This window comes from Rattus norvegicus, chromosome 4 (genome assembly GCF_021556685.1).
Source record: "Rattus norvegicus strain SHRSP/BbbUtx chromosome 4, alternate assembly SHRSP_T2T, whole genome shotgun sequence".
NCBI lineage: Eukaryota > Metazoa > Chordata > Mammalia > Rodentia > Muridae > Rattus > Rattus norvegicus.
Window position 1 is genome coordinate 14,432,996 of NC_141537.1, and position 14,601 is coordinate 14,447,596.

Consider the following 14,601-nt stretch of genomic DNA (forward strand, 5'->3'; position numbering starts at 1 on the left):
CCAGGGGATTCTGGAGCGCTGGGTACCATGTTTTCTTGGCAAAGAACGAGTGAAGCTGAGTAAGCCCTGCCCCAGGCCTGGCTTTCTGCCCACTCCCACCATGAGAGCCAGGAGACAGCTGAAGTTTTGCTGAGTTTCACAAATGACCCACACATCTGTTATTTTCATGTAAGTGTCCACAGAGAAGAGCTACAGGAGGACTTGTTAAAAGCAGGACACTCCTTAGGAGGCCTTTTCTGCCGTGTGTGTAAGAGGAAACTTGCCTAAAGTTAAACAAAGCCTGTCAGATTGCCGGCAGGCAAAAGCAGGAGTCCACTTCTCCATGACAGTATGAGTCTATGTCGCTATTTTTGATCCCTCTGCAACACACCTAGGATTTGCCCATTGTGTTCTGCCTGGTGTGAGCTCAGAAGGGCTGTCGTTCACTGGCTGTGGTTTCCAATGGCTGGCAGGCCCATCTAGAGTTTTCTTGCTGGCGTTTCCTTTCTAAAGCCCTCATGACATTACAGGTTAAAGGTGGCATCCCAGGCAGGCAGACTGTTTTGGCCCGTAACTCCTGAGTCTATGCTGAGAGACGGAAGACAGCATTTGTGATGCCTCTGCCAAGTGTTTCTGGAAAACACATGCTCTGTCTTCCTGAAGCCCATTCTCTCTCTCTCTCTCTCTCTCTCTCTCCCCCTCCATCTATCTATCCATCATCTATCTCTCTCTATATGTGACGTAGATATATAGATGTTTTTATTTCCCTCTTGCACATGAGGAAAGTTAAGGTTAAAAGTGTGTTAGGGTCACATCGACCCAATAGATTCTTGCTCTGAGAGTTTTCTGCAAGGCTAGAAGCCCCTCTTGACTTGTTCATTCTACTATATCCTAAAATGAAGGGCCAAAGCTGTCCCGATGGTTCCCAAACTTAGTTCCTTAGGAAGTCTGAGATGCAAGAGGCCATACTTAGTTGGCCACTGGTCTCCGTTGCCATTTTCCTGAGAAAAGGACAAGAATAGAAAGGGTGACTGAATAGAAACTCAGCAGCTTTCCCTCAGACTCACGGCCTAATTCTTCCCCTGCCCTTCTTGCGTGCAGGGACTCTAGAGAGGCCAGGAAGCCTGGCCTCACCTTGGCAGAATGGGAAATGTGCCCGCCACGGTTGTCCTTTGTCCAACCTGGCTCGTTTTCATTTTCACATAAATCCTAAAGCCAGAAACTATTCACTGCAGGATATCTGATGACTCTGCATTTCTTTACTGCAAATACAAATATAAAACAAAAACAAAAAAAAAAAACCTGTTTCTAGTTGTGGTGTGTCTCAGCCCTAGTGCACACCTTCCTACCTTCCTGTTTACTGTAAACGGGATGAAATAAAGTCAGTGGAAGGTCAAGAGGTGGAGCAAGCAAGCGGTTGACAGGACTGAACATGGAAATCACCATAGAGAGTAATAGGAAGTCAGGAGGATAGATAGAGAGGCACAGGAAGTGGGAGGGAGGGGCCTTCGGTTGGAAAGGCTTTTGAAATAGCCTGGGGAAGGAGAGCTTCCTGTTGGGATGCTGGCTGAGGGAGGTCAGCTGGGTGCTTCCTCTGCCTCTCTGAGGCAGCAGGCTTTTACCCAAGCATCTGGCTCCTGAGTCTTCATTGGTAAAATCAAATGATTGTGATTTTGTTAAAAACAACCCCAACACTATTCTGGATTTTTTTAAAAACAATCTTTGCTTACTAAATATAATTTACAAACAGAAGATCCATTTTTGTTTGTTTCCTGGTCTTTGTTTTTTCAGTATACATTCTCTTGCTGCTTATTTCTTACCTCTTTTGCTCCCCAGTTCTCCACCTCTTGGCTTCTTTTTATACACCCGCCACACTGTTTATTTTGAAAATAATACCCCTCTTTTAATCCAAATATAATATAGGATCTATGACATCAGTAAGCTATCCAATATTGAGGTAATATTTGTTCATATTAACCCACTTACTCTCTCAGCAAATCATGAAGTGCCGAGATCAAAGTACCGTGTTATTCCCATGCTGCAGAGGAAACATTAAGTCCTAAAGGAGTTGAGTATCTGTCCTGAGATGCAGAACTTTCAATGGTGTAATCAGAATTTGGGCCAACAGGCCCCCAGACCTTACTCAGGAAGGACACAGAGCTGTGGACCACCTGCCACCCGTAGGAACTCATTCTCCTCACTTGTATTTATGAAGGTCTCCTTTGCCTGTGGACTCTTCCTCACTGGACTGACCCTTAGTCTGCATGGATACACAGGGCACGAATTCAAAAGCTATGGGTGATGCAGAAGATAAGGCAATCCTGCAAAGAACTACAGGACAGAGAGTACAGAAAGAGAAAGCAGCAGGAACCAGGAGACATTTCTGCCTCCCTGAGGGATTAGTAGGTATTGTAGACCACGAACAAAGACTAGTTGGGCTGGCTCAAAGCTAAGAATACAATTTCCAGAATTATATGTGGTAAACACAGAACTTCAGTCGCTTGGGCCTCCCAATAGCCATGAGATGAGGGGGTATAATTTCTTAAAGATGGCCTCCATCCTGCCAAGCATCAGAGCAGGTTGAAGCCAACATTTCTTCCCTAGATTGCCATGTAAAGTTGCAACAATGTGAAACCTGGAACTCCGTGTGGGAATATATACTTTCAGCCTTGCTTCTTCAGCCTGCCCTTCCCAAACTAGGTCTGGCTTCCCAGTAGGAAAGCAGGACTACTTCACCAGGTCAGGGCTCCAGGCTCTACAGAGTGGGTCCTAGCCAGGACCACCCCCACCTGCTCTGATGCCTGTCAGGATGGAGGCCATCTTTGAGAAAATGTATCTCCACATCTCAAGGTCTGTCTGAGGCATGAGCTACTGAGTTCTTGTGTTTAGCACATATAATTCCAGAAATTGCATTCTGAGCTTTGAGCCAGCCCAACTAGTCTTTTATTAAAGAAGTTCTTGAGAGCACAGTGTTTTCCCAGAATTATCAACAGAGAGGGAAAATAAAAACAAAAAGCGCCAGCCTTGTGGTGTGACTAATGAGTCACAGTGTCAGGAGACGCCGTCATGAGAAGAGACAACAAAGGCAGAAGTGTGTGGACCAGGAGCTGCCACCTGTTGTGGTGGATTAATTAAGGTTCGGGCAAAAGAACATTATTGTAGCAATCCACAAAAATGAGTCAACTTAGTCCCAGCTACATACCCAATCTAGGAATGCAGTCTTTAACCCCCAACACTGTGTCTCACCCAGAAGACACAGGGAACACTGATGAAGGGATGTAGAACTTTTCTGAAAAAAAGTGTTAATTGATGGGGAGATAGTATAGACTAGAAAGGAACCCTCCCTCCTCCCTCCCTCCCTCCCTCTGTGTGTGTGTGTGTGTGTGTGTGTGTGTGTGTGTGTGTGTACATGGGTGAGCCTTGGTGTGTGTGAGGAGGTCAGAGGACAACTTTTGAGGTCTGTCCATTCCTTCCACTGTGGTTCTGGGTGTTGAGTGCTGATAGTCAGTCTTCCAGAACAAGCACCTTTACTCACAGAGTCACCTCATGGGCCCTCACAGTTTAAATGCTGTTCTTGCCATGCCTTGTCTCCGGTTCTTGCTCTCTGTCCATTCTCAGACAGGAAGTAGTAATATCCCATACCTCACGCAACATCAAAAGCCTGGTATCATTAAAACAGACTCAATTGTCTCGAAGACACTTACATAGAACCAATCGTAGTATTGAATGAGGCTGTGCTATATTCTAAATGGGATGCTTATGAAGGCCTATAAAAACCAGCACAGCTCCAGAGAAGACCCCAGAAGACTCACCACATTCTTATCGGCAAGTGAGCTGAGAGACAAAGGTATTGGTTCCAGTCAAAGGTGGATTCCCTCTGTACCACCCTGGATATGTCCCTGTGCTTGGTTATCTCCAGTGACAGTGACCTTCTATCCCCGAGCAGTGGCCCTCCAATTTCTGGCAGCACTCAGTTCCAGACATGACAGATTTCCATGGGAAGTTACTCACGACACAGGGGTGAGTCAAGCTCAGTAAATGCTGACCTCTGTGGAAAATCCAGGTTCTGTAGGAGCTCAGGAACAATCATTGTTGGCTGATGTGGTCAGAAAACAGGTGATTGCCAAGACGTCTTTCTCTCTGCAAGGATACATGTTTTAGTCTTCAAAAATTCCAACTGTCAAAAACTAGTACATCACAGCTCTACATATACACACGGATGGTGGATACACTGTGGAGTGGCTACGCTCAGCTCTTTAGCATCCGTCCCCTCTTATACTTATTTTTGTGTTGAGAAGTTTTTAAATCTAAGTGTAATTTTCAGTAGATGACTCTGCCTGGCTAGTTTTTTTATTCCTCCTCCCATGTGCTCTCTCTCTCTCTCTCTCTCTCTCTCTCTCTCTCTCTCTCTCTGCATTTGCATGTGTGTGTGTGCATGTGTGCACACTGCCCATAGAGGCCAAAGAGGGCATCAAATCCCTGAGGTTATGGGATTGACCTTGTTCCTGGGAACCAAATTCTGGTCCTCTGTACTCTTTTTTTTTTTTTAAAGATTTATTCATTTATTATATATAAGTACACTGTAGCTGTCTTCAGACACACCAGAAGAGGGCATCGGATCTCTTTTACAGATGGTTGTGAGCCACCATGTGGTTGCTGGGAATTGAACTCAGGACCTCTGGAAGAGCAGTCAGTGCTCTTAACCGCTGAGCCATCTCTCCAGCCCCAAGGTCCTCTGCACTCTTAATTGCAGAGCCATCTCTCCAGATGCTCGTCTTATTCTTATATCGTATCCACTGAGTTGTGAAGTCATTGTAAAGCAGTAAACTAGCATATATAGTAATAGGTGTCAAAATGGAGCTTTTGAGGAAAGTCTGCTGTGTTGATTCTCATCCCCCATCTCCTGTGACTTCCACCGACCTATTCTAGTCAGGGTTTCCATGGCTGTGAGCAGACACCATGACTAAGGCAACTTTTACAAGGGACAACGTTTAATTGGGGCTGGCTTATGGTTCAGAGGTTCAATCCATTATCATCATGGCAGAAGCTTGGCCAGGTCCAGTGAGAGACACTGAGCTGAGAGTTCTGCATCTTGATCTGGCTGCAGCCAGGAAAGGTCTGGCACCTCAGGAGGCTAGGAGGGCATCCTCTTTGTCCACCCATACTGTGAAACACTTCCTCCAAGGCCACACCTACTTCAATAAAGTCATATCTCCTAGTAGTGCCACTCCCTGGGCCAAGCATACTCATACCCTATAGCCTCCTTTCTGTGACCTCATTTATTTAAGTACAGATGGCGATTATACGCCAGGTCCATAGACGACGTGTGTGTGTGTGTGTGTGTGTGTGTGTGTGTGTGTGTGTGTGTGTGTGTGTGTGAGTGTGTGTGTGTGTGTGTGTGTGTGTGTGTGCTTCCTAAGTCTTGCTTATCCTGTTCAGTGAGTGTGTGTGTTGTGCTCTTGTTGTCCGTCTGTCTGCTGATTGCCCTCTAGGCGGGTTCCACTGCTTTGTTCTGTGGATAGGGAAACAGTAAATTGATATATACAAGGATCTCTGTGACAGACGATCACTGTGGGATTTCAAACTAATGCCATCATATAGGTAGTGTTTGCCTTAATCAGTAGAGCAGGCTGAGGCTCCAAAAGGCTGTATTATCTGTAAAAATATCTGAGGTCATACACGACGGAAAGGGAGTAAAACTCAAAGGCTGCGCTCTTCCCACCGTTGCCCCTGGTGTACCTGGTATCTACTCTGGCATCTATACCCCCTCCTCCACTCATCTGGATGAGTACAACTCTGTTAAAATATACCAGTCACATGCCATCCAAGGGGACTTCAGAAAAGCTGCCTTTTGCTAGCAGGAATGTGGGTGTTAATGAAGTATTAATTTAACATGCATCTTTTGACATACTGATTTGGGATGTAATGTTTGGTTGTTTGTTTTGTTCATGGGGAAAAAAAATCTGTATTTAGGGGACTGAAATGTATACTAAATAAACCACTGTAGCTAAGGTGGTTTCAGATGGACACGGAGTTTGGAAAAAGACTAAGAGAAAGTAAAGAAAAACAAACAAACAAACCCAAAGCTGTGACCTTGGACTCTCTTCCAGGCGTTCTGTAAAACCTCGCTGGCCTTGGAACACTTGGATGTCTCCTACTGCGCCCAGCTGACAGATGACATTATAAAAACTATAGCCATTTTCTGCACTCGAATTACATCCCTTCACATCGCTGGATGCCCAAAGGTACGCATGGCAGCGGGAGCATAGGCAAGTCGAAGGTCAGCACCGGCAGGATCTGCCACGCCTGGTGGAATCATTGGATGCGTTCGTTTTCTCACCTCCAAATCGGAACTAGCTCTAGGATTTTGTTTGTGCCAAAGTAGAGCTTATCAACATTCAAGATATTACCCTTGTGAAAATATGTTTTTTTTTGTCTTTTTCATTTGTTTGTTTTTGTTTTTTGAGACAGGGTTTCTCTGGGTAGCTCTGGCTGTCCTGGAACTCACTCTGTACACCAGGCTGGCCTCCTGTGCTGGGATTAAAGGTGTGCACCGCCACCACCCAGAATTATATGGAAATACAAGTTTGTGCCAGAGATTCGTTTAATTCACCAATGAGTAGATCAGAAAAAAAAATCATAAAATCATGGCATAGAGCATTAGAAAGAACTGGAGGGGCACCCAAGAGGGTCTCAGGTTAGATCTAAAATTGGTTAATATCCTACGGGACAGCACAGCCAGAACCTTGGCTTGGAGTTTCTGCAGGCATAATGTGCCTGTCTCCTGTACAGAAAGCCACGTAAGTGTTAACGCATAGCCTCACTGACTTTGTGCCTTAGTAAATAATAAACAGCACACGAAGCTAAGGTTTAACTCCCTAGCCATTTCCTCGGAGGGGCAGGTAGAAAGGTTATTTGGTCATCTCTGGTCTTAACTTTGAGCGCATATGGCTTTCCTGAAAAAAAAAATATGAGATGAAATGCCACAGAAGAAATAGCGCTCACTGTAAGCACTGAGCGCACCATCGCTTGCAGGGAGAAGCAAAGCGTCCACTGTCGTGACCAGCGCTGCAAGACACACAGCGCTGGCGCTTAAATACTTTGTTTTCAGATTCTTTTTTCCTGTGTACAGGAAAGTCAGAAATGCAGAAGGTTTGTGTTTTGTCTTTTTAAAGGATGGAATAATATTTCAAAGTATAATGAACAGGAGGGACACAGGAGAGAGGAAACTGGAAACAACTTAGGTGACAGAGCCAGCATGGGACCCCACGGCACAGGAGAGAAAGCTGAGAACATCTGAGCCACACAATAGGCTTTAAGCTTGGCTGTAGTATAGACTTTGGGGATGGTGTTAGGAGGGATCTACAGTCCTTTTTCAATTCTCTAGAGACGCCAGACCCCTTCTGTTCCACATCTCTGGGCAGGTCCCCACCCAAACCAGAAGCATGGACACACATTTTCTCAACCCTGACAGTTCTGAAGTTCCAGGCAAGGCAGTCCTTTGCAGTGAGGAGGGAGGGTATTCCTGTCATTGCTGAATAGCCACTAACACCCATGCCCTCCAGGCACCAGGTTCCTAGCATCTGGGACCCTGTGTTTCCCATCTTGAAAACCAGAGCAGAGACAGCCCCACCCAGGGATCCATTCCATATATTTGTGGACGCCAAGAAGTGCATGCTGACAGGAGCCTGATCTAGCTGTCTCCTGAGAGTCTCTGCCAGAGCCTAACAAATACAGAGGTGAATGCTTGAAGCCAACCATTGAACCGAGAAAGGTGTCTCCAATGGAGGAGTTAGAGAAAGGACTGAAGAAGCTGAAGAGGTTTGTAACCCCATAGGAAGAACAACAATATCAACCAACCAGACCCCTCTGCCCCCAGAGCTCCTAGAGACTAAACCACCAACCAAAGAATACACCTGGAGGGACCCATGACCCAGCCACATATGTAGCAGAGGATGGCCTTGTCAAGCATCAATGAGAGGAGAGACCCTTGGCCCTGTGAAGGCTCAATGACCTCCCCCACCGCACACACACACACACACACACACACACACACTTCCCATGTAGGGGGAAAGCCAGGGAGGAAATAGGGGAATGGGATAACATTTAAAATGTAAGTAAAGAAAATATCTAATTTTTAAAAAAAAGAGGAAGAAAAAAAAAGGAAGAAAAAGAAAACCAAGAACGTCTTCAGACACTGCCAAATGTCCCCTGGAAAGCAAAATTGCCATTGTCTAGAGATAGTGAAGCAAAGGGTTTCTGTGCAGGGAAAGGTCATGCTTCACTGGGAGTTTGGGTACAAAAGTGAAATGGGGAACAAGGCCCCAGAATTTGGAGCAGATACTTAAGCACTTTATCCTCTCACCGGCATTCAGAATATGGTGACCAGAACTTTCTTTCAGGCAGGAGATTAGACACCTCTTCTCTAAAGACCTTGCCAGTCCACAGTGTAAGATTAAAAACTCCTGACAGGAGAGTGTTCTCCACACACCCGCCAAGATGACCCTTCACTCAGGTTTGGAGAGAGGCCTACACTATCCACTTAGCTCCCGCTCAGAGGCTAACATTCCACATGATAACCACGGTCAGGCCAGCATTCCCAGGTCAGCAAGGAAGTCTCTAAACAGAAGATTAAAAATGCAAACGTGTTACCAGGGAGAACTTGGAGATGGCATAATATTCAGAAGGAAGAAAATATAAGCCATAAAAAGTACTCAAGTTGTTGTGCTGTGCACACCCACTGGCGTTTATTTGAACAGCATCACCCCAGTTCTCAGGGGCTGTACATCCTTGCTGGGCTATGAATTCAGACACTTACACTGTTGGCTTGAGGGGTGGAGAATGAATCTGGAATTTCCCAAATCTTCCTCACTAATGCATCAGATAAAGAGGAGAATGAGGCAGGGGAACGATCTGGCAAGCTAGAACAAAGTAAATCTAGAAAGTTTACAGTAAAAACTTTTTTTTTTAATATATAAGAGTCTTAACACTTAGCCCAGGCTAGGCAGGAATTTATGAGTAGACCAGGCTGGCCCTGAGCTAGATGCCATTCTCCTATCTCAGCCTTCTAGGTGCTGAGGTGACAGGTACGTATCACCATGCCTAGCTACAAGATTTGTCTTAATAATGAATTTGGTTAGAATGAGGGAAACTGGAAGTTTTTTTCTGGTCCATGTCACGTGACTCTGGAAGTGAGCCGTGTGTGTCAAGAAGCTCGTGCACCAGCTGCAGTGGCCACCTGGCTGCATGTTGACCATGAATGCTCACAGGAGCTCTTGCTTGCATGACTAGCAGCACAGGTCAGCGGGAACTACTCTGGTTATAGCACAGGGCAGATGGAGGACGGGACAGGCTCTCTAGTGGCTCTGCTAACAAAGGAAATCGGGAAGAAAGAGCATGATGGGAGGGCTCTAAGAGCACAGGGGAGAGAGAAACAGACCAGGGATTCCAGAGGAAAGAGAAAGGATTCGACAAAGGTAAATTAACATTAAGTGTTCTTACCGTGAGGGGGAGGAAAGGGAAGTAAAGTCCTTCAGAACAATAACAGAAGGGCTTGGCTTGCCTGTCCAGATTGCCAGTCAGGTGAGAGGTCACATGACTGTCCTGGTTTGGGAGAGGAAGGGGTACTTACTGGGTCATTCTGAAGAGCCACCAACTTGCCTCACTTTGCCTACTTTATGAGGGACCACGGGTTAGGGTGTATCATCATTACAGCTGCGGTTTTCCAGAAGTCACTGGCGAATTCTGAATGTGTATATATTACTCCGATCTCGGGAAAGATTTGCTTTTCCCAGCAGCCCCCTCGCCTCCAGGTCAGTCAGCAGTGCTGGGCCCTCGTGTCTACAGCACTGAAATGCCGACCGAGGAAAATGCCTCTGACACCAGGAAGAAAGTGGGTTGATATGGGCCCAATACCAAGACCTGAGCAGTGCTCTTAACAGGGTGACCCTCTTGTCACCTTCGATGGGCATGCGGTAGGATCATGGTGGCTTGAGGTAGACGTTAGTGACAATTATAAAGGAAGAATAAGGGAGAAGAAAGAAATCGATGGCAATAATGAAATACGTATACAATTTACCTGTGAGGGGAAAAACCTCAAGTAGGCGAGGGCTTAGAGAGCACGTTTCTGTTGGGAGATGTAGGCAACAAGGAGGAGATTCTCTGTATCCTAGTTACCAACTTGTCCGAGGCAGAATATACCCATCTACAGCACGGGGCAGGAAGTGTGATTTGCAGAGAGGTAGCAAAGGACAGACACAGTCGCCACTTCATAGAGCTGAGGAAAGCTGCCCCAGTGGACAAGTTTCCACTAGGCCTGCCCCTTACACTGTAGTCAGGGGCTCCAGAAAGCAGTATTCTGAGCCCCAGCTATGCACTTCGTGCCCCAAAGGGCAAAATGACATGCTAAGATAAATTACTGAGGGGCATCCTGTTTGTAGGGGGACTGGCACAGAACCAGGGTGTCCAATCAGTCCCCAGCTTAGAATGTCATACTCGGGGAGTCTAGGTACCCTTTCGAGCTAACAGTTGGGAAGGAGGAGGGAGCTGGATGAGTGCAAAGCCACCAGGAGACAGCTGGCCATATGAGGACATCTGAGAAGGTGTGCTTTGCACAGGTCATAGCCCCTGTAGGTTTATGCCTTTGCACACTTGGTCCCCAGCTGGTGGTCTGTTCTAGAAAGTTACAGGATCTTTAGGAAGTGGAAGATTGGAGATTCTTCAGTTTAGAGGTTTCCACAGGGTCCTATGTCAGTTCAAGGTTTTATAATGGTTATAAAGAAACGATCAATGGATTTTTTTTTATCATAACTGATGTGTGATGTTGGCTGATGTATATAATATACATTATATATAATGTATGTATACATGTATATATAGTAATCTATAACATATACACAGTGTATATATAACGTGTATCACCTGTTACTATGCAACCAATCGCCCCCAAAATTGATGGCTTAGACAACTCACATTTTTTAAACTTTAAAAACATATTTATTTTTAGTTCTGCATATGTATGTGTGTCAGTGTTTGGTTGTGTGCACATGGGTGTACCCACAGAGGCCAGAGGTGTTGGATTCCCACTGGGGAGTTGCAGGCAGTGATAGGTAGCCTGGTATGGGTGTGGGGAACAAAACTCAGGTCCTCTGTGAGAGCAGTGCACACTCTCGACCCAGGACCTCTCTCTGGCTCAGACCCCTCTCATTTTGTTTACTCACAGTGCAGTGGACCAGCTGGTGTCAGGCTGGGGGCCCTTCTACTAGACGCTGAGCTAGGGTTGTCTATGTCGCAGTGACCGTCTGCTAGCTCCACTCGAAGCTGGCTGGTATAGGGGTCCTCAGCTGAGAAGAGTTCTTTAGTTGGACATGGCACTGTCCTCCCACAGGCTCTCCAAGCGGCTGGTAGGCCAGCAGCACATTCCGAGAGAGCAGGAGGTTAAGCAGACCACGATTGCATTGTGTTTTGAAACCTTTTTTTTTTTTTTTCAAATTTCCCGGAACCTAATTAAGATGCGCTGTAGGATGTCAGAAGTAGTTATGCTTTCAGGTGACACGTTGCTAGTAGTGTCTCCTTTGCTAATTTTTAAAGTAGCGTGCTTATATTTCTTCTAAGATAGGAAGTAACTTCATTTTAAAGAAACCAAAAATAGTTTCCCAGAGACTCAAAGGAAGTCGTGCTGGGAGTAACAGTCTGTCCAGTGGGCCAAGGCTAGCATCTCGTATCTGAGTCAGGAATATCGCCAACTCAACTCTGTCTCCAGTTTCCAGCCCTTGAGTCATAAACCCCACCCCCAGACATTACCTCCCTGTTGAACACATGGGTTTCCAAACCACAGATGAGGGCTCCTTTCAGGTCTCTGTGCAAACCCTCCCCCTCTGAGCTCCACCTGCCTGGACGGTCCCCTCACTTCGGTGTCCCTCTGTAATGCTGAAGGATTCTGTTTCCAATGACACCAGATCCCCAGAGACTTGATTATCACCGCAGGGATGTCTGAGGAAGTTTCCTGAGAGCCAGTTACAATTCTGAGCCTTAGTCCCAAGCATGTTCTGGAACCAGGGAATGCCTAGACAATGACAGCATCCACTTTCTAATACTTAAAAAGTCTACATTTCAAACCAAAGGGCTTTTCTGCATAATTCTCTTGACTTTATGTTAAAAAACAATGAGCTAAGTGAGCCCCATAGTATACTTTTTTTTTTAAGAGCTCATATATATAAAGTAGGAAATTAAATCCAGTCGGAAAAATTCCTCTAGGGAGAGTAATCTAGCTTACTCTGCAGCAAATTTCAGTTCAGCCATAAATCAAAAGCCAGACCCCAAGTCAGTGAAATAAACTAGAAATGAAGTTGAATTAACTCTCCAGGACAGCTGGACAGACAGCTAGAAGCCTGGCCAAGATTTGTCTGAGTGAGACTTGCCCTTCTTATCACCCTCACGCTGTACACTGACTGCTCTCTGTCCAGAACCGGGGTACTCATTCTTGTACATGACCTACCACAGATGTCCAGACCCTTCTCATGGTAATCTGATCCCACGTGGAGACCATCCCATATATATATTTCTGTAACATATAATGGTATTGAGCATACTTTCCCAAACTGGCAAAGTTTTCAGAGGATTTATTTATTTATTTTTTCGGAGCTGGGGACTGAACCCAGGGCCTTGCGCTTGCTAGGCAAGCACTCTACCACTGAGCTAAATCCCCAACCCCATTTCAGAGGATTTCAAGCACGGGCAGCCTGGTTGCTGTAGCATTTCCTAAGTTCCTCATAAGGACCCAACAGGTATTAATTACTAAAGAAAATCCAACAGTGCTTCTCATCCAAACCGGAGGATGCTTGAGTAAAGAACAACAACGACGAAAATCATGAATCCGCTTAGTGTCACTTGAAGCACATATTTCACTCTTGCGATCTTATTTAGAAGTAGTTAAACCACAAACGTGGCTTATCATGGAACAAACTTAGTGAAAGAAGATCTACCAGGACCCTGATTTGTTTGCTACAGCCAGAATGCTTGCCCCCTCCCCTGTCACTGCCCACCAGTGTTTAAGCCCCAACTAATCCATGCAACAGTGTCCTGAAGTGGGGCCTTTGGGAGGTGAACAGAATAGAAGAGGTCATGGAAGAGAAGCTGCTATTATGGGTTATGTCTTTATAAGAAGAGGCAGAGTCGGGAGTTCTCCATGCCACTTTGTCTACAGTATGAGGCAGACATTTGCAAACCTGTACTTTGCCAGACACCGAATGTGCAGCCATTTTGATTTTAGTCTTGGATTTCCCAGGCTTCAGAACTGTAAGAAATAAGTACTTGGTTTGAGCCATGGAGTCTATCATGTTTTATTACAGCACCCTGAATAAGACAGTGCCCTCCTGGAGGACAGAGCTGCTTAGTAACTGCTTCTTGCTTTGCCTGTGCTCAGATCACCGATGGAGGGATGGAGATATTATCGGCAAGGTGCCATTATCTGCACATTTTGGACATCTCTGGCTGTGTCCAACTCACAGACCAGATCCTCCAGGACCTTCAAATAGGCTGCAAACAACTCCGGATCCTCAAGATGCAATTCTGCAAGTCCATCTCCTCGTAAGTAGGCAGCTGGGTATAACAGGGCTGTGGGCATGCTCGGGCGGGGGGGGGGGGGGTGTTGGCATGAGGCTGCACCATTTGCAATACCCAGTTTATATTCTGACTAATTAAAACCAGTATTCTCAGTGGAACCAAGTGACCCCTTCTAAAATTAACGCCATGATTTTACAGTCCTTCTACAGAGGCCTTTAATCTCAGCCCCTTCCTCTCTGTGACCAAGCAGGTGCCTAAAGTTAATTCTGCCCCTTATCACTTAGCTTTAGATCTGCTGCTGAAATGTAGTGCACACGGTTCATCTCCTCAAGGCTTAAGAAAACAGTGACATCAGCCCCCTCAGCCCAGACTGGACGACCTTGTGACTTATGGGTGGTGGGCTTGGGTTTCCTCCCAGTGTGGAAGCCTCCCTACCTGCTATTTGGTCTCCGGACCAAATATTCTCACTGAAGCTGCCAGTAGGTAGAATAGTGAGAGCTGGGATGAGGGACCCGGATCCAAAACATGAGCAAATCCAGAAGTATGTGTCCCGCCATTCATTTCCTGTGGCTGTGGGAAAAGCTTGGGCTACTGTCACTCTCTTCTGTGAGTGCATCCCACAAGCAGTGCCTGTACCTGGCTCTTTCCCCTTCTCTGTACTGAGTCAGCAGAACGTCTTATTTTCCTTAGGATCCTGCTATTTGCTAAGTTTTTAATACCACAATTTTTATAGAACCCTGTGTGACGAGTTGGATCAAATGCATTGCATAACGCACTCATGGCAGTTCTCACAGAATCTAAAACCTAAAACCGTTAGTGAGCACTGAAGCTTGTCTGGCCTTGTAGCTGACTGAGGAACCGTACTGCACAGCCCGCCACACATCTCCACAGCCCGCCACACCTCTCCACAGCCCGCCACACCTCTCCACAGCCCGCCACACCTCTCCACAACCCGCCACACATCTCCACAGCCCGCCACACATCTCCACAGCCCGCCATACATCTCCAAACCTAGCAATGAGCATTTAGCTTCACAGCAACTCTCCTCAAGTCTCTAAA

The 14,601-nt window shown here is 46.1% G+C and overlaps 1 protein-coding gene across 2 annotated transcripts in view; it reads left to right on the forward strand.

Moving 5' to 3' along the window:
* The window catches only part of Fbxl13 (F-box and leucine-rich repeat protein 13), a 180,381-nt gene that overhangs the window by 163,153 nt on the left and 2,627 nt on the right, over positions 1-14,601 (forward strand). For both annotated transcript variants that reach the window (XM_087655401.1, XM_087655402.1), the window contains exons 19-20: positions 6,090-6,224; positions 13,403-13,566. In XM_087655401.1, the coding sequence (XP_087511527.1) occupies positions 6,090-6,224; positions 13,403-13,566 (299 nt within the window). The remainder of the gene's footprint in view (positions 1-6,089; positions 6,225-13,402; positions 13,567-14,601) is intronic.